Consider the following 23,776-nt stretch of genomic DNA (forward strand, 5'->3'; position numbering starts at 1 on the left):
TTTCTAAATAAAAAATGAAGTCTAAAATAGTGTTACTTCCTCGTGCTATAAAAACGAAATCACGTCAACTAACGATAACAACGAGTACATAAAATTAGCGCAATGGATGAACATCCGGGATGAACGAATAGAGGGGACAGAGCGCTTTGTCCTGTCTCCTCGTTCCTCTGTTCGTCCTTTGCGCTAATTTTGTGTACTATGATTTAACCAACTATGCCATCAAATGATTTTGTGAAAATAACTAGACATTAAGTTACAAAGCATCTTTTGATATTAATTTTCCAGAAGCTACACATCAATAGATGTGTAGCTTCTGGAATCTGCAGTTTTGTATTAGCAAATACAGATAGCCACACGTGTTAAAGAATAGCTTGATTTGCATTTGTCGTCAAGTGCCGCTTGGAGCACCACGCGCGAGACAAAAAGGGCGCCAGATGGGCGAGTTTTAGATGCCTGGATGCCCGCAGTCAGTGAGCCAGAGATGTAAAAACAAGCGCGAGGCTGCGAGTGGAACACAGCTGCTCTTGAGCGCGTTCCAACAATTGACGCCGTGAAAGGGTTTCCGGATGTTGAAATTCCATTATGTTTGCAAATTCAACTGTTTTTTGTTGCGAGAGCATTAACTATCCCAAGGAGCGCAGCCAACAACGTCTGTAACTGCGAAAAAAAAAAAAAATTGCGGTGGCTTAGCACGGTATCAATTCGACACCTCTTGATTAAAAAAAAGGAGAAAAAAGGAGACGCAATTCAAGTAAATATGAAGACGGGACAAACCAGTTCAACGAGAAAACCTTTTATTGGTTTACCAACCGAGAAACCATTAACATGTTTCCCACAAGCTTGTGCCAAACAGGACATTTTTCTTCTCAATCGAAGTATCACCATTTTTTTGCATCCCTCGATCGTTGAACATCGCTAAATTTCGGCGTCATTTCGGCATCAACGAACTCGCTGTACACCTTAAGGACTACTTGGGGTGTAGCGCTACACACACTAGACTCGCCAGACCACCGGCATTGAAGGAAAAACATTAAAAACGTGAAATCCCAGGCTACGGTGCCTGGCTTAGACACCCACTAACCTATTGGAACTCGATAGTCACAACTAAGAGCGCTGCAACAGGAGGATACAACACTGTAACTGCCGTCTTTGTCAACAAAGGTACCACCAACACACATTGAGACATGGTCCAAAATAAAGCAGTCGGTCCTGGGCCTTTTTTGTGCGTTCCCGGCAAATGCCTGCGGATGGTCACCGTCCCGCCATTACTAAAATAACGAGCTCCTTTCAACTCTATTAGTCATATATAGCTTGTCATAAAGATCTGTTGAAAGGCACTTGGTCTGGGTTGGAATTGCGGCAACCTTATTTTCTGGGTCCTTGGAACCTCTGCAATCGCTAGATCGCCTCTGTTGCTAAGTCGTTGGATGCACTTTTTACCTCGAACACTTTGCAAACGAGATTTTGGCACGTAAACGTTGTTCCTGTGCTCGGCCCGTTGAACCGTCGGCATTCCTACACTACGGCGCATCGAGCATTGTCGTTGGGTGCTTCAACGCTCGGGCAGTTTGACGGCGGGTTACACAGGGGAGGAAAACTAATGAGCAATGAAGTTACGGTAAGATACATACGTGACTAACAAATTACAACCTCGGTGTTAAACAACACCAAACGGACAACGTTTCGACTCATGCGCGTCTTCCGCAGGCTACGCTAAGAAGAGATGCGGAGCATGGTGTCGAGCGACGAAGAAACCGCTTCAATGCGGCGCACCATCTCTACAACGTGCACATCTCCTTGCGGCGACGTTTAACAAGCTTCGACCCGAAACCCACGGCCGTTAGTGCTATACCATAACGAGTGTTAAAATTGCGAGGTCTCCCCCCCGACCCACAACGCAAAACTGGCCCACGAAACGTTAAATGAGCTTGCACCAGACAGAAACCTTTGGTGAAGAGATTAAAAAGAAAACACATAAAAATCAACACTAAGAAACACTGACACGCACAGCAAGAAAACTCGGCACTTTGTGGAGACCCAGATTTCACACGAAACGGGTCCCCTCCCCCCCCCCCCCCCACCCCCCAAAAAATAATAAAAAACCGAAACCGATTGCACCGCAAAGTCCGGTTGTCGGAATCCCCGGTCCCAGCTAAGGTTCAAACCCTCTATCTGGCAACCAATGTCACTCCACTGCGCGGACGTCCAACACTGGGTAACCCGTGCAAATGTGAGACGCGCGAAACTGTTACGCATCCTGCAGACAGCGTGAAACAGATGGCAGCAACAGAAGCCTCCTTAAACACTTGTCGCCACACGTCCAAGGTCTGAACGTTCGCGTAAAACTGCTTCCGCCCGGCTTCGGTGGCGGCAAAGTGAGTTCAAATCGAGTAAATCGTTGTTGACCTCCGAAAATCGCTAGGTTGGCAACACTAGTCTTTCGAAGCAACGCACGGTGCTGTCTGTCGCACGTGCATCAATGCCACTGAGAAAATGTCTGGTGGTGGTTCTGTAGAACCGGGAGAACAATGAGGGTATTGGTAGAGCACAAAGCTTTCGTGGCAGTAATGCGTGCTCCGTGACAAAACGCACAACCCGATGTATACTAGAACAAACTAAACAGAGTCTTTAGAACACATTACCATCCCTTCGCCCAAGGGTACCTGCCCTTCCATTACACATGAACATAACTTATACAGAAAGAAAATCTGTTTCACCGCAATGCACTACACAGATTCAAGCCCCGCTAGACACCGTGTTTAAAATCATAAATTAGCAAATCAATATGTTCCATAGATGGCTGCGAAGCGAATTTGAGGAAACATCTAACTGGGAGCGTCCTCTAACACAGACGCAAGTGAACTGACGATAGTACGGTAGAAGATGCCGTAGACGAAGAACACAAAAAATAATGAAGATCTTAGACATTTGTCTACGGCAATTAACAATTCTCGCTGCGTCAGAATGTACAGAACGGCTTTCGAGTTGCGACGTTCCATGGCCACGCTTGTAGCAGAAATAAAAAAAGTCGTCTGCAATGTGACAAAACAGACACCCCTGGACTTCAAGGTTGTTCGACGCCTCTTCGGGTCCACGATTTTTGGAAGCGGCCGCGAAAGTAGTGCGGAAATCAATGTGAGGCACCGAGCTCCGCTGGTAAAGCACCCACCAGTCGCTCTGAAATCGAGCTGTGCATTGGCAGTTCAAAGAAATCTGGAGTCACTATGTGGACTGGGAAACGTCCCACAAAAGGAGCTTCCGTTGGGGCCGCTGTCTGGTGGCCGCCCACATGAAAACGCCGCCTGCTTCGCGACTATGTTTCCTCAAAATATATGCACGCCAGCAAATGGCAAACATGATGGCAGGAACGCTTCCTCATGTCCGTGGGTACCTGCAAACTTACGACATGACAGAAAGTGAGCCACGCAATCTCGTGCTGGAAATGTGATGTTTGAGCACCACCATCAAACCCTCACACATACTATATATGAAATTGTGTTGATCATGAAGCTGGTAAAATAGACTATTATTGGTAGCAGGATTTTTTTTCTACAGACTCCAGGATAAGCCCATAAACCTTTGCACGCCTGACTAGGCGGATTATACATTAGCAAGAGAGGATCAAATTTTTGTTCGTTCTCAGAAGCGGCGCGACCGTCCGTTCGAGGGGAAAACTAGGAAGTCGAGAAGGTAAAGATATACATACGAATCTCATTAATGCCCTTTCCCACAAGAGACGACGTGAGAAAAACTGTTATTTTTCCCGCGCTTTGCAAACGTCAAGACAATTCTGAGCACTACCGAGGTGAAAAACAAAAGAAAAGCTCTCCCCGGACCTTTCGAAGCGGATTTTTAACGACAAAGTAGAATCTTATGCTGGGAAATGGTCCCATGACATCAGTATTCTCGCCTGTGCTGGCATTACAAGCATACTCTAGCCTTCCTTCACTACATCAGTCTTTACTACAGCGATCCTGCCGCAGAACTTTCCCTCACAAGGGCTCGATTTTGCTGCGATTGCTAGCGCAGCTACAGGCGCGATATCTCGTCTGCCATGGGCACCAAAGAACATGATGAACCGAAGGCCCAAAAGATCGCCCTTCGATTGAGTTTGTTGCAGGCAAAGAAAAGCAGGACAATCTCTTCCCGTAAAAGCTCTCCGCTCGCTACGACTGTTGGAAGGATGGATGGATGTTAACGGCTGTACCTTCTATAATGGGCGGTAGCTTGCTCCACCTATACTGAAAACTAAAAACTCACGATTCCTCCCCTGCCCAATGAGCCAATTTCCTTTCCCTCTTCATTCTTGTAACTGGTCTTTCCTCTCTAGCGTTTCCTCCAATAAAGTGGAAACTGGAGGGCTTTGTGAGAGAAGCTTTTCCTGCTTTTATTAACCTGCCTATGGTTTCTATTTCTCCTTTCCTAAAAAAAAAAAGATGTAACAAATAAAGCCAACGGAAAAAGTTGTTTCAATATGACAGATGCCCGAAAGACCACCCCACGCTAGTAAATTTCCCTTCTCCTCAAAAAATAAATAAAAATAAAGTCATTATAAAAGGCCCCTTTCAATATGACACATGCCCATAAAGCAACCTTTTGCTAGTCAATTTCCCCTTTTGTTGAGCACACACACACACACACACAAAAAAAATAAAAAAATAAAGCCATCCTACGAGGTCGTCTCGCTGCGACGTCCGCCACGAGACCGCACTGCGAACGCGTGCCCGTACGACGCGGCGAAACGTCCTCACGTCCTTGGCGTGCGCGCGAGCTCCCTCCTGCTCACGCTCCGGGGTAGTAATACGGCGGCGGCTTGGCACCGAACTGTCCCGACGCGTCCCACTCCCCGCTCGGCACCCGCTGCGACAGGGCCGGTGGCATCGGCTGGTACCCTTTCCCGTACAGGGGTAGACCCGGGTCCCGCGAGTACTGGTACGTCGGGGCCGGGACGTAAGCGACGCCGGGGGACGCCACGCCCGCCACGGTGCGGTGCGGGGGCTGCTGATGCGCGGAGTGGTCGCGGTACTCAGGGCTGACGTCGTGGAGGTAGCCATCGCGGTTGTCGTAGACTCCCCTGCCCGCGCCGACGCCACCTCCGCCGCCACCGCCGCCGCCACCGCCCTGACGCCGCTTGCGGTTTACACTGTGTGGAAAGAGAGAGAGAGACATTTAGATGCTCCGTAAAGTTCAACGATCGGTTCGCAAAAGTATGATTAGATCCATTGAAACGAGGGATCGGTGGCCGAGCAAGTCGATGCACCGCGGCTCGGAGCACGTGGGACGAAAGCTCACGCCCCAGAACCCAAGATTCTTGGGCTCAATCCCCATCCCTGCCCGTCTCAATCTGGATGAGCACCGTTTGGCGCGCAATCGGGTATCGTTACTGCGCGATTAGCCGTCGTACTGCACTGGCTAAATTTCTCGTCCGCAGTGAAGACATTAACTGCCCATTGGGGCCGATTAACTTCCTCTTCTCTTATATGCACACAGCCGAATTCTTGAAAAAAAAAAGACAAAAGAAAAACATTTATTGAATGCTTTTAGGTATCAAAATTCTACAGCTAGTTTCAGAATCGTGTCACGGCGGTACAATCAATGGCCTCAAAACGGTGGTTCCGCACAATTAAATCGATTTGTTCCTTTTTGTTTGTTTGTTTCCACAGACCGAGGTTAGCGAGGCGGTATAACGGTACGTTAGAAGCAAACAATCGTAAATTAATAAAACTTTTATGAAGACTATAAGTCAAAACAGGCAAAGCTTGCAGACTTTGTTTGCCACGTCTGTAGCTGGGAGAGCTAGTACATGCTTTGTGAATAAAACGGCGCAAAAAAACACAGAGATATAGTCTCTGCTGTTACTGTGCATTTCTTCCACTTCTCCCTGTGCCCTTTTTGCACCAATTTATTTCCCCGTCTGCCAGCAAGCAAGCAAGTCAGCATTCTCCTTTTTTGGATACAAGGACTTACGGTTTGTGATGGATTATCGGCTATAGACCTCTTCTATGTGGGCATTGCCATCTTCAATCGGGGAGCTTGAAGTATGCGGGAAAACACTGTTTTGCTCTCGCCACTCATTCCCGTTCTTTTTTTTTTGCTTTTCTATGTTTCTTTACTTGTTACAGTTTGTAATGTCTTGCCTTTTCTTCGTCCTGCATACCGGATATGTGAACTATGTGGCTAAGGATGAGGGTAAACAAATAGGTCTAGTACACTGGACGTAGGAAGTCCTAGCGAAAACTAACATGTCTACTACCTTTGGTTATTAATTCAGCAATTGCTCACGACTCCTGCAAAAACGCATAATGCATGTTTTTCACCTTTCTTTTTTTTCATTGCTCGGCTTTGAGGTTGGGATCGTCAACCAATCAGAAAGCTCCACTGCCTCTATTCTGCAGTTCAAGTGCACACCGAGGAGTGCAGTGCTCTGAAGACATCTAGCAGTTCTAGATAGGACAACCTGATTTGCTCCACGGGTGCAGGCCTGTGGCCGACTTTTAGCGCCAATATCCAAAATGATGAACTTACTTACCAGCACGAGGCCTTTAAAATACTGTAAGTTGCTCCTCATGCCACGTCATTAGGCCTACTTTTTGCCATATGCCACCGCAAGTTGCACCAACGTCTCTTTCGACACGAAGAAAGAAGAAGGAAAGGCTTCCAGGCCTTAAAAATAAAGACTTTCTCAAATTTGTCACCGACATCCCACTGTCCCTTTGACGCGTGTTTAGTGTATTTGCACGTGAAAGTATTACTGGAACATAACTTGGAATAGAATGAGTAGAAAGGAGGAAAAAGTAACAAACTAACAGTAATGAGCGGTTCATGGTGCCGAGAGCAACATTTCAGGCATCATGGAAGAAGTTGATCAAAAGTACATTTCAAATTAGTTTACAGCCCATGCTGCAGCAACATCAAAGCACTGCAGGGCTAAGCAGCGGTTTCCAACAGCAGAAACATATCACTGCGACAGACTGATGATGATGATGGTGCACACGACAGCGAGTTGGTTGATCTCCAGAACATGCAAGCATACGGACAATGAAGCAACTTGCGGCGTGGCACATGGCAGCATTGCAACGGAGAGGAACGGAAATCGAAGGAAGAGGAGATCAAGCTTTGAAGTGTGCCCGACAGCAGAACCACAGCAGGGGGGGCGCTGGACTGGTCAAACGCAGAGTTGGGGACGAAGTTTACGGAGCGCACCGATCGGCTTCTCGCCAACCCCCCTATCGCAGACCGAGTTTGGTGGTGCTGACTTTGGCGTCGCCATCGCCACCAACACTTGGGCGGTGGGGGCTCTCATTAATTTAAAAATAAAGAGATTAAACTTTCTTTGCTAACAATAATTTCAATAAAACGTCTTCACCGCGTCATGAAAATAAAATGTAATTGATCCGATATCTTCGTTTCCATTTCTTTCATTTTCGGTCTGAAACTAAAACCCGAACCCGACCAGGCGGCGGTTGCATGAGCTGTCAACTCGCCGGCGCCCGGGGCCTCGGCGCCGCAGCTCCCCTCTCCCAAAATTTGTAATGGTTGTATCGCTGCATGCAGTTTTGTTTACCCAAAGATTGTGCGAGCGTGGCTCTGGTCTTTGACGTTCCGCGCACCTGTCAAGCTCGCCGAATATTTTTGGTGCAAACCTTCACGGAGACTTTGTTGAGGGATGCATTTGACGCGGCCATGCCCCAATGATGCACAAACAGAGCAAAGGCCAAGACCTACAAGTTTTTTTTTCCCAACACACGACATGTGAGTTCGTACTTCCCCGTACTCAATTTTATTTGCTCGACGAATTTACCATTGAACTTTCACTGCCCATAGCTATTAGTCCGTGGGTAGGCCATACTAGAGTGCCTGGTATGTAAAGACACTGCCACTATACTGTCTGTACATAGTGCTCTACTGGATCCTAGGCTGGATCTGACTGCAGCATAACATAGCCGTACGACTTTTTCCGTTCCATTTGAGAAGCTAATGTGTGGAAATTGAAGGGAAAACTGACTGCTCCAGAAAGAAACTAGGCTTAAGAGTGCTCAAAAAGTTGCTTAGGTCGAAAACTGCGCCCGCTCTTCTATGCTGCGTTCCTCGTGAGCAAGACAAGCTTCTGGCATATTTATTTCCCTACCAAAACTACAGTAAAAAGAAAAATGCAAAAGCAGAGAATTGAAGCACGCCTGAAACTTACCAAACAAAAAACAATTCAACGTTACAACAAATGTAATGCGACGGCAAGAAAGAGTCGAAGGGCCCAGAAGACACGGGACACTTGCACAAAGACGCACAAACACAGACGCCACAGTTCACGCGGCCCCCAACAAAAGCGTGTTCCAGAACCCCGCGAAGACACGGACGGCGACAAAAAGACTCGAACAATTCACACGACGACGACAAAACGGACGCAGACAGAGGTATTCGCCGACGCACGCAACAAAAAACACGACGATAAAAACGAAAAAAAAAGCGACGCCGAAACAAACCCACAGTGATGACTGCTATAATCTGGGTTGTTGACTGGATAAACCCGCACTCCGTTATGTCCCGGATGTTTCGAAAGCCTGCAGAGACAGAGGCGGGCTTCAGGCAAAGGGTGCAGTCGAAAACGTGCTCGGTTCACGGCCCGCAGTGGAGGGACGAAGGAAGATACGGGGAAGCACGGTCCTTGAAACGCGTCTTTGATTGGTTGGTTTACCGCATCCCAAAAAGCAACGCCTCCATTTCCACCCGTGTTTAGAAGCCACACTTTCTCGTACAAACATTCGGGGCTAACAACGTAAAAAAAAATTAATGTACTCTCGCAATTGCATGCCGTGGTCCAGCGTGCCTTATTTCGGTCTCGATTGTCATAACCTGCGGCGTCCTCGGCGCTCGGGTCAAGCAAGCGCCGACGGTAGCCAGAGTTGTTCTTTCGAGCTGTTCGACGAACGCCTTTTCAGGGTTTGCGTTCGCCATTTATTTTGCAGAATTTCACCCCGACGTCCCTTTCGATGGCGACGTCGAGTGGCTGCGGCATACCGACGAGCTATCCTCGAACCACACGCTCTGTCCGGCACCGTACGCGCATCTTCTCGACTCCGTATTTGCAACCCGCCCCACATCCTCCGCGCTCCGAGGCACAGGCGACAGCTCGAAAGCACTAGCCCACTGCCCTTCGGTTACGGAGCACGCATAGACCAACTTAGCGGAAAAAAAACTTTCGCTTGGCCCAACTGGCCCGTACGGCCACGTTCGGAAATGTGTGGCTCTTCACGCGCGGGTGGCGTAAGACGCCGAATACACCAGTCGAAGAAGTGCTTCAACAACCGGGCCAGAGAGTGAGGGTTTAGTAGATGCCGGAGAGAGGGTTTAGTGTCGCCGGTCTCGGCCGAAGAGCAAAGAGAGTCGGATGCAAAACGAACCGCGACGCACGCGGGGGCAAAGACGGAGTTGACGGACTTACCGTGCAAGCGGGATGGTGTCGCTGTCCATGTAGCTACCGCCCGAGACGTGGTCCCTGCGTATCGATTCGAACGGCCCCGGTCAAAACGGCGGGAACGGTAGACGCGGCAGGAGCAGAAAATGTTAGTGGGTGATGCAAGGCGCGAGAAAGCGGGGATGCGAATGGGAAATCCTTAAACGTCGGGGATGCAAATTAAAAGTGCGCGAAACGTTTCGAGCGTTAGTGGGCATGTCCCAACCGGCCAGACAGACAGACAGAGGCAGCACCGAAAACGTGAAAATAAATCAAGAGAAGTTTGTTTCGCGACGACGAAGTACAAAATACTATATTAACACTCAGAAAAATGAGCGGAGTCCATTTAGAGTACGAACGGAAAGTTGGGTCCTTGAGACAATTCTACAACCAAGTCGCAACGCAAGCGACGCGACAACGGCAATAAATGTGGCTATAAGTGGCAATGAATGTTGCAACCCAAAATGGCTTCAGTTGGTGCGATGCAACGCAGCGACTTTAGAATAATGTAAAATTAAAATAAAAGGTACGAAGAAACGCCAACCGAGTCTGAAAAAATAAATGCGACCGTAAGTGTCAGTAAATAATAATAACACCGCAAGTGTCAGTAAAAAATAATAATAATAATATTCATGTTTATTTTGGTTCAGGAGAACCGCGGCGCCGCAGAAAGGCCAAGTGGCCTAAACCACGAAAACCTACGGCGCCGCATCTAATGACGACGTGATGACATTGCGTACAGATGACAGAGCGGTGCTGACGATGTTGAAATGAAGCTTGCGGGTGAGGGTGGCTGGATGATGTTACGGGTGATGTGGGTTCAGTGTTGTTTAGTGAGCTGCTCGCTAGGACGGTTTTCTTCCAGCCGGTCACGTGTCGTTGCGACCATAAGTCTATTGAGTCAGCGTCTCGCCGAGCAACGAAAAATGCGGCGCACGAACCAAGGAAAACGCCGAGGGAAGTCGACTTACGAATCTCCACGGCTCAGGGACTCGAGGATGGCCAACGAGGGATCCACCCTGTGGTACAGCGACGCCAGGCACAGCGCCAGGATGAGTGCCGGCACGCCGATGACCATGAATGCCCCGACGCTGAACCAGTATCCATTCTGCAAGATCCAATGCCGCAGAGCCCACACTTCAACGGCCGCAAACAGTCTATAATGCTTTCGCCGAATGTTTGTCTCGGTAGCATTCCTAAAAAATCATTACTAGTAAGCGCTGGCTTTATCTAAATGAAATGAGCAAAAATTAGCATTGTAAGGAACTTGCATTATAGGAATGTTAAAAACTACCCTTACTATGAAAAACTTTCTCTCACAAAAGAAAACACTGCCAAGCATATTGAAAAACAGTTTGAAAAATTAATTTGATTTCGCAACAAAATGCTCATGTAAGGGACAATCTGCAGCCAAGCCGACATGCTTTTTTTTAACCCTTCGACTTTCGTCACCGCACATATATGGTGGCGATTACGCATTTGGAAGTGTCCGCTCAAACGCGAAACCACGCAAGGTGTTGCTACTTGGTATGTCTATGACGAAGTATACACATTATATTCACACGGTGTTTCACTTTCCTGTGGCTATTCATCGTTATGAAATTAGACACTCCACGCATGCGATAAAAGCGAGAGATGACCGCTTCGCGTGTCAGGTGCTGTGGCGGGAGTGGCAATCGGAGCGCCTGCTTTTCCGATCGAGACTTTTAACATTTCTCAGAATTCAGAGGATGGGAGCTGACCATCTGACTGAGAAACTCCGTAAAGTTCCTCCGGTTCGGAATCCGAAACTACCGGAATGTCACGGATGTGGACGCATCGAAACGAAACCGAATGGATGTCAGTTGACTACCACTTTTGGCCTTCGATATTTCCGCTTGATACTTCTTAAACCTGCTCCTGCTAGATAATTACAGAAAAACCTCGTTATAACAAAGTTGAAGGAGCGGTTGTAATTATTTCGTTATAACCATTAGTTTGTTATAGCCAATGTCCATTTCTTCCAACTATTAGCAAGGAAGGGGAATTATGATTGTTTTGTTATATCCATTAGTTTGTTATATCCCATTTTGTTATAACGGGTTTTACTGTAGGAGAAAAACCCCGCGCATCAACCCGGCCTTCATTTTATTACTTTGGAATCTCAACACGACCAAGGGGAAAATCTCTCGGAAAAAAAAGCTCGATCGTCGGAGAGTTAATAAGGTACTCTGCGCCCTTCGTTGCGACACCATCACCCATCTCCCAATTTATGCCCAATGTTATCGAAGGCACGGGCGAAAAACGATGTAGCTCCATGAAATGCCTCATTTGTACAGACAGCTCGCGCAATGACACCGCTTTCAAAACCCGCGGGCTCGCTTCCGTACGATCCCACAACACTGCACGACGCTTCCCAAGACAGAAGGAAACAGAGACTCACGAAAGGCAGCAGAACATTGCTGCAGACGGCATTGACGGACGCCTGGTACACGGCGTACGCAGGCCTACAATCCCCGACGTGCTCCTTCACCTGAAGAACAAATGGCAAATTTATAACAGGTGCGCACATACAAAATTATTTGACTGCCAATCAAATACAATTATTGAAATTCAACTGCAAATTGAATTTGGATATTTTTCTTTTTTTTTTACAAATATTTTATGCCATTTGAGCATGTACCTATGTGTCAAGAAACCGCAGCTCGAAATCTTTTCTAGAAACATACCTACGGAAAAGAAGTTTTATTATGTGAAAAGATTCTACATGTACTTGTATTCAAGGGGAACGCTAAGAGGGAACAAACTTTTAAAAATCTTCTCAGATTTCAATTACATTTACAGTGTGCTAATATTCCTGCTGGAAACATATGCGCCAAATTTCGTTAACCTGCGTTAATTACGAAAGGAGCTATGGATGTCAGAAGATGAAAGTGCATGTGCATGCTTAGTTAGGGAAAGCTATTGTTCCAAAATTAAATAAGCAGTTGGCATTTCTATGTCATATGTACTGTAAAACCCTTTATTTTCGCGGCCCCTATTTTTCGCGAATCGGTCACAGATGACATAATCGCGACCACTAAATTTCGCGAATTCCAGACGCCTGCATTGAAAATCTTAAGGACCGAAATTTCCGCGCGCCCTTAAATTTCGCAAATTCTTCAATTCGTGAAATTCGCGAAAATTGAGGGCTCGCGAACATTAAGGGCTTTACAGTATGCTGCTTTAGGTAAGTCCATATTACGCAACTGTGAAGCTATTTTACTTTACTTTGTTTTTTTTAAAAGAACCGATATAAACATCACTAACATTTTCATTTTATTGCCATCCTTTGTCAAAATTAATATTTTCAGTATGAAGAATGATACAAATTAAAATAAAAAATAACGAGCCTACGATAAAATATTTTAATCCAGAAAACCGCCTCAAAGCAAACCTGCGTTACTATGCAACACAGAAACAACAGTTTGTTTTAAAATACCTTTGGCACACGAGAAATTTTCACAAAGCACCACCAAAACAAATCGGAGCCGCAGAATGGGAAGCTTATTTTTTGCAAATTTGTGTGAAGTGGGTCAGCTCTACCTGGCCCACACTGTATGCACATTTCTCCATGCACCACATCATGCTCTCCCAAGTTATATACAAAGGTTCATCTTGTCACCACCATGTGGCACCATCGAGAGAGACATATTTTACTTTTTGTCTGTCCGCAACTGTACGTCTCGGGTGCGGACGGCGGCGAACCTCACCTGACCCCTGGTGTGATTGACGTAGACGTTCGCAAACTCCACAAACTTGTCCTTGTACAACTCGGCCTTGTTCGTGACGTTGAGCGTGATCTCATCCAGTGTCGTCTTGATCTGGTCGATCTTCTCTTTGGCGAACACCTGCAGTTTTTTAATGCACGCAAACAAACCACTACTTAGCACTGGGAGCCTCCGGATGAACCGCAGATGCCGCAAACAGACTGCTCGTCTCATTTAAATAAGAAACCTTTTTAAATCGGGTGCAATGTTTTGTCTGAAGTACAAGCGACTGGCGTGCAGTAATTAGCAACAACTATTAAGAACTGCAATAGCTAGAATTAAGAAAAAAAAAAAAAGCATGGCACTACTATGGGATGGCACGGAGAAGACAAAACAACACTTGCATTGAATGGCTTTCCATCCATTCTGAGAAGGGTTTCCAGAGAGGTCAGGGCATCTTTTAAGTTTGGCTGAAAAGAATAAAAAGATATTGGTCAATCAATTCTGTTAATTAAGGAGGGACATGGGCCTAAGTTTCAAAATTAAAAAAAAAAAAAATTAACTTTTCAATTTTGAGGTTTTTGGTTTTAGGAACTAATTATACACCCTTACACTAAATTTCATAATCATGCGCCACATAGTTATGCTGATATAAAATATTTTCAACACATTGTGAGGCAGTAACAAAGTAAAGGAGTTCAATGTTTGAATGCATTTTTCTCAGTTCCACTTTTTACTGCAAATTTCATACGAAGGAATCTTTTGTTCAAAGGTAAAATTATTCTGATACCACAATCAAGATGTGCCTGAACTGAAATTTACTTGGGAATCGGGCTATCTACTTTATTTTGTTTTATGTTAAAGTCCTCACTGAGAAAAGACTATGTTTTCAAAAATTTACATAGGACAGATGTGCATCTCATATTTCGAGGTAATCACACTTCCTGAAATAGTATTTACATTAGAGTTTAAAACTAGATAGCCCGAAGTCCCACATCCCCCACTTTATATTCAAGCAGTTAAAATGATGCTTAATAGCTTCATTTGCATATCATAGATTTCTTAACAAAAAGTGACACATCTTATTCAGGTATGTAAAGTTGTCCTAGAGAGCTGAAAGTTTGCACAGTACACCTACATCTGAAGCTAAATCTCCCCTGCAAATTTCATTCCGATCACATGAGTAGTTCAGAAGTTCAACATATAGCCAGTGCCCCTCCTTAACATATGCTGGTTGCAAAATCACAAAGCATGAGGATACACACATACTTGTAATAGACGAGCACAAAACTGTGGTGTGCCTATATACATAAAATAGTAGCGTTGCAAAAATTTTTGTTGTACATAAAAAAAAAAAAGAAGTTAAATTTATGATTACAAAAAACAACTTCCAGCAAGTTTTGTAGACACAAGAAAAACTCTTCAACGAAACAGCCCTCCTCACAGAAAATGACGGAAGTAGTAAAGTACAAAATACCGAGTCTTCGAAGAGTAAAAATAAAGAATTATTAAACCAAACTTCAAACACGACATAGAAGTACAAACTTGACACTTTTCTTTCGAGCAGGCCACCTCGAATATATATACCCCAGCACATAGACCGCCAAGTCCAAACATTAATCCAGCAAGGGTCAAATGCGAATGACAAATGGTAAACAGCTAAACGTGCATTTATGTTAACTATATTAGTACTATGGTGCCTGGGACGTATCTCCAACTGGCCTGTTTAATTAACGCGCCTCAAAAAGTAGTCCCTTGATCTCTGCCCGACGACATCTTGGAGGGGTGGTGTCGTCGCAGCAGCAGTGACAGATGTGGCAGACGGAAATTCAGCTGCAGGTCGCTCTCCAGCTTGACAGTCAGCAGAAGCTGTCTTGCAGCCAGGAGTCTAGATGCCGCGACGAAGGTGGCACTCCCATTCGCTCCAACTTTTACAGCGAAGCTGTTTATGGCTAGGGTTCCGTGGATCTTTCGTGTGCAGAGACTAAAAACCCTACGCTCGCATCGCCGCACGCGCACGCCTTCCCCGTATAAAAGATTCGAAGTAAACAACCGAAATAAAGCGTTGACAAACACGCGTGCAAGATGCCATTCGTTTTAGGTTTCTGCTTCAGAACAGTTACTGCTGCAGACGCCGGCCATGTGGCGTGTAGAACACCATTCCCTGCATTCTCCTTGATGTTTGGGTAATTTAACAATAGGTCTATTCGGTAGATCAGTTATCAATAGGCACCATTTTCAAGATCAGTAGACTTTCGGGCAGATAATAAAGGTTTCTCACAGATTTGCCGCTGTGCGACCCGCGTCGGCCACGTCTACGCTCGCACCGCCCTCTCTTTGTCGTCGTTGCGACCGCTTGCGTGCGCTTGGGCTAGTTGGTGATCCATGTATGTGAGGTTAAAAGCGCTAAAAATAACGGACAAGTGAAAGAAACACCCTGTGTTGTACGTTTCTTTCACTTGTCCGTTGTTCTTAGCGCTTTTAACCTCACTTGCATGACTAGTTTCCTTTCCTTTTGCTCTCCCGGGGTGGCGGTCCCGTCGCGCGTGTCTAGTGTCCTCCGGCTCTTCGGGGTAGGTGTGTGTTGTGTGCTAAACAGTTTCACTGGTCATTCACCTTCACAGAGTGGAATGGCTGATGATATTTTAGGGGCGAAGCTCCTTAGAATCTAGCCTTGTATGTCCGGCGTCCCTGCTCACATCAATCTTGCTGGTGCTCGTGATCGTGCTCGTGAGCTCACATGCTCGTGTAGGGCAAAAAAAAAAAAAAAAAGATTAAAAAAAAAAATGTTTCCGCAGTCAACAGGATTTGAACCTGTGCGGGGAGACCCAATAGATTTCTAGTGCATCGCCTTAACCACTCGGCCACGACTGCGGGACGACTAGGGGGCTCTGAGATGTGGTAGTAACTCAAGAGCTGGGGATGTCATGGATGAAACGTCTATACAGGAGGGGGCGCTGCGGTCAAATGCGTATATAATCACGTTAAACTTTGCATGCATTGGCTCAACGCTAATAGACGAGAGGGCGCTGCGGTCAAATGCTTAAATGCGTACATAACCACATTCCATACCACACGTTCTCTTTCTGACATGGATGAAAACGAACGAAAGGCTCGGCATGCTGCGGCTCAGCGTCTACGCAGACAAGCACCACCAGAGCTTTGCCCCAATCAACATCATTCACCACGTAGAGATGCGGTCAATTTTTTTTTTTTGCTGAGAGTTTTAGCATATTGCAATGATTGCGACATCCGACAACACAACACGCCAGCTTCTGCGATGTTGATCGTTCCAGGCACTGCAATCTACACTACGGATTCGCTGACCAACGTAAGCCCACTACTAACTCGTAAATGATGTGCACACAAAAAAAAAAGAAATGGCTAACAGTCAGTTCTGGCTAGCCAGAAAGAAACGCCTGGTAACGGCCTGTTTTAGGGCTCGTGACTCGAGCCTCTCGAGGATGAATGGCTGTCGAACTCAACTCACTTTGGAATCTTCAATTTCAGCAATGTTGTCCTTGATCCTGTCAAGCTGTCGAATGACGTCGTCCAACATGCCTGCCACCTGTACCGAGAGGAGAGGGCAAGAACCGAGAACAAACTCGTTGGTAATTTTGTTTCGATGCCTGGGGTTATCAGACACTGCGGAGCTCTGTGTGCAACGGCAGGGGTACGAAAATGTCACGATTACGCAATGTGAATGAAATGCAAATGGTGAAAAAACACAAATGAATACAAAATCGGGTAGGGAAATTAACGACTGAGTACGTGCACGATGAAGGAGGTAGCCAGAAACAATCCTCAAAACAAACAAAAACCAGATTTCTAGCTTATAAAACAATTTTTTGGCTAATGCTGAAATGTGCCGACATTATTTCAAACCCTTTTTGCAAAATCAAAAACTAGAAAGTCGGGCAGGGTTCAACACAAAGCCGTTAAGTTCATAGTTAACATGTATGGGAGGACATCAGTTACGGATCTAGTCCAGCGGGGTGGCCTTCTATCACTGGTAGAAAGAAATCGAGTATACAGAGTAAACTTTTTACATTAAATTATTCATAGTGATATAATTACCTAATCATGATAATTATATAACATTTCCCAAGGACTATTCTTCGAGACAATAGCATAGGTAATACATAGTCCCATTTAAGTATCCCAACAATTGTTTTAAATTTTCAGGAAATTGGTGTTTTTTTTATTAAAATAAGAACACCGACTTCACATAACAGGAAAAACAACTTCATTAAACGTTTTGCCTCCCATGCGGGAGGCATCATCAGTACATACACAGGAATGAGAGAGCTTCGGTCAACGCAGTCCTATTTATCGGGAAGGTCCATATAAGCTTCCGGGAGGGGGCCACGGTTCTTGTTGCACGCCGTCTTATCTCCGCGGATGAACCATGACTCAAGTAGTTTGCGCGGGCCCCACCTATCCTCCTTCGCCAAGGTCGTCGCGGCTGTGAAGTCAAAGGTGTGTCCCGTGGTCCACGCGTGGTCGACCAGCTCCGTCTTGAGACGGGTGGCATTCGTGGAATACTTGACGTCACGTCGGTGTTCTTTCATCCTGGTTATCTTCTTGCGTCCGGTCTCCCCAATGTACGAAGAGCCGCAGTCCTGGCAGGGGATCTTGTACACAATGCCTTTCTCCGTATCCGCAGGGGTGGGGTCTTTTGGCTTAGACACAATGCTTGCTATAGTTCGGTACGGTTTATACACAATTCGAATACCTGCAGGTTTTAGGGGACGGCTTAGCGACTCAGACACTCCCTTAACGTACGAAATGCACAAGACATTACGTTCTTTGTCGGCTGGATTGGAGTGCGTTTTTCGTTTCGTCTGGTTGATTACCTCATCTACAAAGCGCCTGGGGTAGTTTCGCTTTTGCAGAGACTTTTGCACACGTGCGAGCTCATTAGCGCAATAGGTCGCGTTAGAGGGCAGAGTGTTTGACCTGTGAAAAAAAGTTCGTACAACAGACTTCTTATGCTGTACAGGGTGGTGCGAAAGAAAATCTAGAAAATTACCACTGTCACATGGTTTACGATACACCTTGGTTTCCATCCTGTTGTTCGGCTCGTCAGTTCTGATCACACAGACATCTAAGAAGGACAACATGTTATTTTGTTCAGGCTCGTAGCTAAACTTAATCGCAGGGTGGACGCTGTTTAAGGATTAGTGAAAATCATCAACAAAATTCTTGTCTGGGATAACGAAAGTATCATCAACATACCTACGATAAAACTTTACAGGAAATACAATCTCACCGAACACTTTCTCTTCGATATACTCCATTACAAGGTTAGCGGCAGTGACATTGGAGAGACTGGACGCAAGAAGATAACCAGGATGAAAGAACACCGATGTGACGTCAAGTGTTCCACGAACGCCACCCGTCTCAAGACGGAGCTGGTCGACCACGCGTGGACCACGGGACACACCTTTGACTTCACAGCCGCGACGACCTTGGCGAAGGAGGATAGGTGGGGCCCACGCAAACTACTTGAGTCATGGTTCATCCGCGGAGATAAGACAGCGTGCAACAAGAACCGTGGCCCCCTCCCGGAAGCTTATATGGACCTTCCCGATAAATAGGACTGCGTTGACCGAAGCTCTCTCATTCCTGTGTATGTACTGATGATGCCTCCCGCTTGGGAGGCGAAACGTTTAATGAAGTTGTTTTTCTTGTTATGTGAAGTCGGTGTTCTTATTTTAATCATGACATCTCCCGGCTTTTGGACTATTTTTGGTGTTTTTTGTGTGACATGGTTGAATAGACTCGACATGTTTAGTGCACGTCTCGTTTAACTATTGGCCAATTCGTCTGGGCCTGCACTGTACCCGTCCAGTGCAGTAAACTTTTTCCACTTTATACACGAAAGGCTGGTGAGGAGAGAAGGATGCTTCCCTCTCTTCCGTGCACCACGAACCTCACTGCACCGGTGCGGTGCGGGCCCAGACGAATAGGCCATATGTACCTAATTTTTTTCCCAATTTTGTTCAGAGCTCTTTTTTTTTTTTTTTTTTTTGTCTGGTATCGTTTTGTGTGATTTTATGCTATCTCTATGTTGTATACCTACTTCCTAGAATCTTCTTGCGAGATTGGTAGTATATTATTAAGTATAACTAAATAAAAAATTATCATCTTTCAAAATTTATGAGGGTGGCAGCCAAGAAATATAAATAATGTTCTGCAGGACCCAACGGTCGGTTTAAAACAAGGTGCACAGGGACTTTACTCACAGTTGTTGACTTGCCAGTCTTCATTTTTTCCAGTCTCTCTTTCATGCTTGGAATGCTGCCAGATGGGACGACGCTTTTGTCAAGCTAAAATGCGTTAAAAAAAGAAAGAAAAAAAAGTGCATTTTAAGGGGTGATAACAGGCAACGGGCCTTTCCTAAAAGCGCCAAAAGGAGGCACTTCTGCACGTTTACGTCACTACGAACTTCCGGCAAAGCGAGAGGACAAACGATCCCTCCCGTGGCACCGCTTTCCGCAACATTCGTGAAATATTTTATGACCCGATCTCCAGGTGGTTAGCTAAAGGATCGGCTAGCGAGATTTTTCGGAGATACTTTAATGCCCCTGCAAGACGACCAGTCTTATTTAACCGAAAGACCGCTTCAAAAGAATGTTTTTCACCTTTGCCTTGTAGTCCACGATCTTGTTCAGCACCGCCTCGAGGTCAATCTTCTCGACGTCCGCGAGCTTCGCGTCCAGCTCCTTCGAGACGACGTCCCGGAAGTCCAGCTTCCGCACCTCGTCCATGAAGGCCTTCGTCTCCGCGTCGAAGTCCAGTCTCTTCCCGTCGTCCAACAGCAGCTCGAACGAGATTTCTCCGCCCCCGCCTCCGTTCTTCGTCGCGGACCGCGTCACGTTCGCCACCAACTCCTCTCCGAGCAGGCCGTAGAGCCCGCGCGGAGTGTCGTGGCACTCCGCGAACCTCCGCACGACGCCGACCACGACGTCCGCGTTGACGTACTCGACTCCGCTGTGCTTTGGCCCGTCCTTCTCCGGAAGTGCGCGCTCGTACGCGAACCGGATCAACGACTCCGCCTCCGGAGATCCGAGGTCGAGCGCGAGGTCGCACGTCGACCGCTGTCCGACGATCCCGACGGCGAAGAGCACCGTCGACACGAGCATCGGGATGAAGAAGGCGAGGATGAAGATGGTTCCGCCGGCGGAGAGCCAGGATCCGCCGGAGCCGCGGCTGCACGACCCGTCGCGCGATCCGCAGCCGCCCCACGTGAGGCCCAGCACATAGGCGAGGAGGACGAACGCTAGGACGGCTGCGATGGCCAACGTGGCGTAGTTGTAGTAGGCCACGTAGGGTTTTGCAGTGGCGATCGTGTTGCGGACCCCCGACGCCTCGCGGTTGAACATCGACGGAGTCAGGTGTGCGGTTGGATCAATTTTGGCGCTGATGTCGGTCAACTTCGCTCCGGTGTCGGTGAGCTTTCTCTTGAGGGCTGTGTTGGGAGGGGGAGAAGCGACGGCGGGTGAAGTGCGGGTTGTCCCCAAAAGCAAATTTGCGTCTTTTCCGCCGCAAAAATAAACTATACATCTCTGAACTCTCAGCCTCCGCTCAGATGTAGCGTAGCTCATTGACAAAGTGAGGATGGCACGGTGGAAGGCAAAGTACAGTGGAAGGCAAAGCATAATGGAAGGCATAAAGCACGTGCTGGAGGCCGGACAATCGAAAGACGCGCCCTGCCGTTCTTATTCTCTCGGCGACTACTGCGGTGTAAACCAGGGGCTAGAATGGGGGGATGTGAAAATCAACTTGCAGAAAGTGTACAAAAAAACATTCTTACAGTTATGACTCTTTCCTTTGTAATCTGCAACTTCTTTTTGCTGAAGACTATTCTTAAGTTTTGTAAATAATATCTTGCAGCCCGGCTAGTGAAATATCACTTTAGATGGCATTTCTCAGAACCGCAATTTTTGCATACTGTTTTGCTTGTGCACTGATGGAAGCGGCATTTGACATTTTGTAGCAGGTTCTGTAGTGGGCAAAACATTGGTTTGGATCAGTTACTGAGTCTCTTGGAGCAGATGCCAACATCTGTTAGCACATCTTTCGAAAATAAAAAAAGTGATTGTACAGGTAAATGAGTTCATCTTTGATAATTACTGAGGGTTCCTCCTTAATACTGGAGCATATTACTTATTACCTTTTGTAATAAAAATAGATAGGGTGCCAAAGGAACACGGAGAATCATTTTTAAAAATAAGGCTCTAGTCAGAGAAAGTTTCATTTACAATGGGTACTGAAATATTAATAAAAAAATTAATCATAGAGCGACACTTCAGTAGGGTTAAAGCTTTTTTTTTTCTCCTCACACTTTTACAGCAGGTAGCTTATTTAGCCTGTACATATAAGTCACCAAAACTTCCCCCCCAAAAAACAACTTGTCTATGAACACAAATGCATCCCTTAAGTTTTATGAACCCAACCGACTCGAGACTTTAATATTATGAACTGCCAAAACAGCCACCCCAAAATATTATGAAAACCTACACTCGTGCAAGTGACACTGCTCCTTAGCGGCTTTGAAACCAGAGCAAAGTGAAAGTTTGTTGTTCTTCTGACCGGTAGCTGCATGGGAACAACCTTGAGTTAACAGCTATTTATTCAAATAGACACCCAATTATTTTTTTTCTCGGCTCAGTTGTTTAAAGGTAAAGATCAATCTGTTACCAAGACAAAAAAAAAGTAGACCCAAAATAGTCCTGAGCAGAATTACTGAGCCTATCGCGCAAACCCAAGCGCTCACCCACGTCAGCCGCTGCACCTAGCACTCCGGTGCGAAGCGGTGAAGCTCGACATGTGCGTGCTGGCGAGAGGCGGCACATGCAGCAGACACGATCCTCATCGGGAGTGCAAGACCCTGGATCGGTCTGATCCCAGTAGCCGCCATCCTACAATTTGGCTATGTTTTCTCGCAATTTTTACCTCCTCACATCCCCGACATCGCCTGGAAATTTAGACGATGTCGGCAATCGATTTGCCAGCGCATCAACCGACCGGCATGGTTGACGAGCAATCTCGATACTTGATTTCACCTTAAACTTTAAGCGCAGCCACTGCTACGAGCCAATGGGACTGACCAGCGTGAAAGCGCGACATTGTGGCATTCGTCTATCTTCCTGTGCGTAGTCTTTCATTGACTAAATGAATCAGGCGCAGCGAACGTCCCGTGACTCGCGCTTTTAGTATCTGTTCGTGGTTGTATGTTTTCGAGCCTTCGACCGAGCTCTGACCAAAGACGAAACTAACTATACAGTGAGTAGAGATGCTCTGAAATACATATCTGCTCCCCTAAATAAGAAAATCAACCAATAATAATTTTCTTTTTTGCTTTGCCCATTTTGGCCCAGGTGTGGTGCAAGTCTTAGCAAAAATGGCACTTTGGTGCAAGATGTGGCGGACTTTCGTTCATGGCGCGATTTGGCACAAGTGGTATAGCACTTCCATCACTGCACGTGAAGCCAATATCTTGACAACCGGTGCGACTTCTTTCATTCCGTTCGTTCGATTATACCCTCCGAGTTACGGTACAATTTGTGACATTTTTATTTTTCTTCAAATAAATTTATTTTTCAATTTATAGTGTGGTCATTCACCCGCACGCCATTTGTGCCCCTCTACATAAGGTCACAAAGAATGAAATCTGAAAACAATTAAGCGAAAAATTAAAGAATCCAAGAACGCCAGATTGTATGGCGTTCTTGTACATTGTACAAGAACGCCATACAATATGTTGTACATTTAAGAATACTGCCAGAGTCTAAAAAGACTTCCGACATATTTTCTAAACCCTCCAGGCTCTCCGTTAGATTCAAAGTGGAGAGACGTTGTACATGAAACAGTAACCGAGGTATGACGGCGATATTTCACTTGCTTCACCATACAAGCATTACTAACATTTGCGCAAATTTTGATCGGGATCCCCCTAAAGCTGAAGAAGTTCTTGTCTATCACCATGTCCTCCCTCAAGACCCGAGCCAAGACAGTCTCAGCAAGCTGAGTCACTCGCTTTAAACAAAAGAAGACTGATTTTTCAACCCGTCTCAAATCCCGAGACACCCTCTGAACTGGCTCGCATGGTCTTTCACGATATATACTCTTTTGTTCCCCTGTACATTGTTTCTCAAACTGTAACATGCATAGCCCAAGCATCGTTTCGCAACAAAGGTTTAGCGAGACCGAACTTGGGGGATGTATGCCAGAGTTGTACTCTCCTCAAAAAGTACTAAAAAAATGAAGTAAAGTATAAGTACTGCACACGTCAGGAATGTACATCAAGTACAAATAATCGAAGCCCAATTGTCGTTAAGTTACGACAAAGCGTTAAACAAAGGTCAAGGTACGACAAATGACACTGCGACGTGATTTGCTGAGGTAACCGTCAAACAAGTTGCTTTAACCTGTAAAACTTTGAGGAAAAAAAAAAAATACTGACAGCCCCATGACACATTGCCATGCAGTGCCATATTAGACCCTTTTCGAAAGTGAATCGAGCAACACTGGTGGTCATCATTTTACGGGTACAAAGCGTGCGATTGGACGCGAGTTCTGGCCACGCCCA

At 46.2% G+C, this 23,776-nt stretch overlaps 1 protein-coding gene across 2 annotated transcripts in view; it reads right to left on the bottom strand.

Annotated features, from left to right (window-relative positions):
- Positions 1 to 777: 777 nt before the first annotated feature.
- LOC8027144 (prominin-1-A) overlaps positions 778 to 23,776 on the bottom strand; it is a 46,173-nt gene continuing 23,174 nt past the window's right edge. The window contains exons 12-21 of one of the 2 annotated variants that reach the window (XM_042286076.1): positions 19,827 to 20,653; positions 19,428 to 19,511; positions 16,670 to 16,747; positions 13,584 to 13,649; positions 13,183 to 13,320; positions 11,874 to 11,963; positions 10,423 to 10,559; positions 9,440 to 9,493; positions 8,481 to 8,558; positions 778 to 5,143 (exon numbers count right to left, since the gene is read on the bottom strand). In XM_042286076.1, the coding sequence (XP_042142010.1) occupies positions 4,783 to 5,143; positions 8,481 to 8,558; positions 9,440 to 9,493; positions 10,423 to 10,559; positions 11,874 to 11,963; positions 13,183 to 13,320; positions 13,584 to 13,649; positions 16,670 to 16,747; positions 19,428 to 19,511; positions 19,827 to 20,653 (1,913 nt within the window). In that variant the 3' untranslated portion in view covers positions 778 to 4,782. The remainder of the gene's footprint in view (positions 5,144 to 8,480; positions 8,559 to 9,439; positions 9,494 to 10,422; positions 10,560 to 11,873; positions 11,964 to 13,182; positions 13,321 to 13,583; positions 13,650 to 16,669; positions 16,748 to 19,427; positions 19,512 to 19,826; positions 20,654 to 23,776) is intronic. The other variant, XM_042286077.1, reaches the window with a different exon arrangement.

Source organism: Ixodes scapularis, unplaced genomic scaffold (genome assembly GCF_016920785.2).
Source record: "Ixodes scapularis isolate PalLabHiFi unplaced genomic scaffold, ASM1692078v2 PGA_scaffold6__148_contigs__length_123643588, whole genome shotgun sequence".
Taxonomy (NCBI): Eukaryota; Metazoa; Arthropoda; class Arachnida; order Ixodida; family Ixodidae; genus Ixodes; species Ixodes scapularis.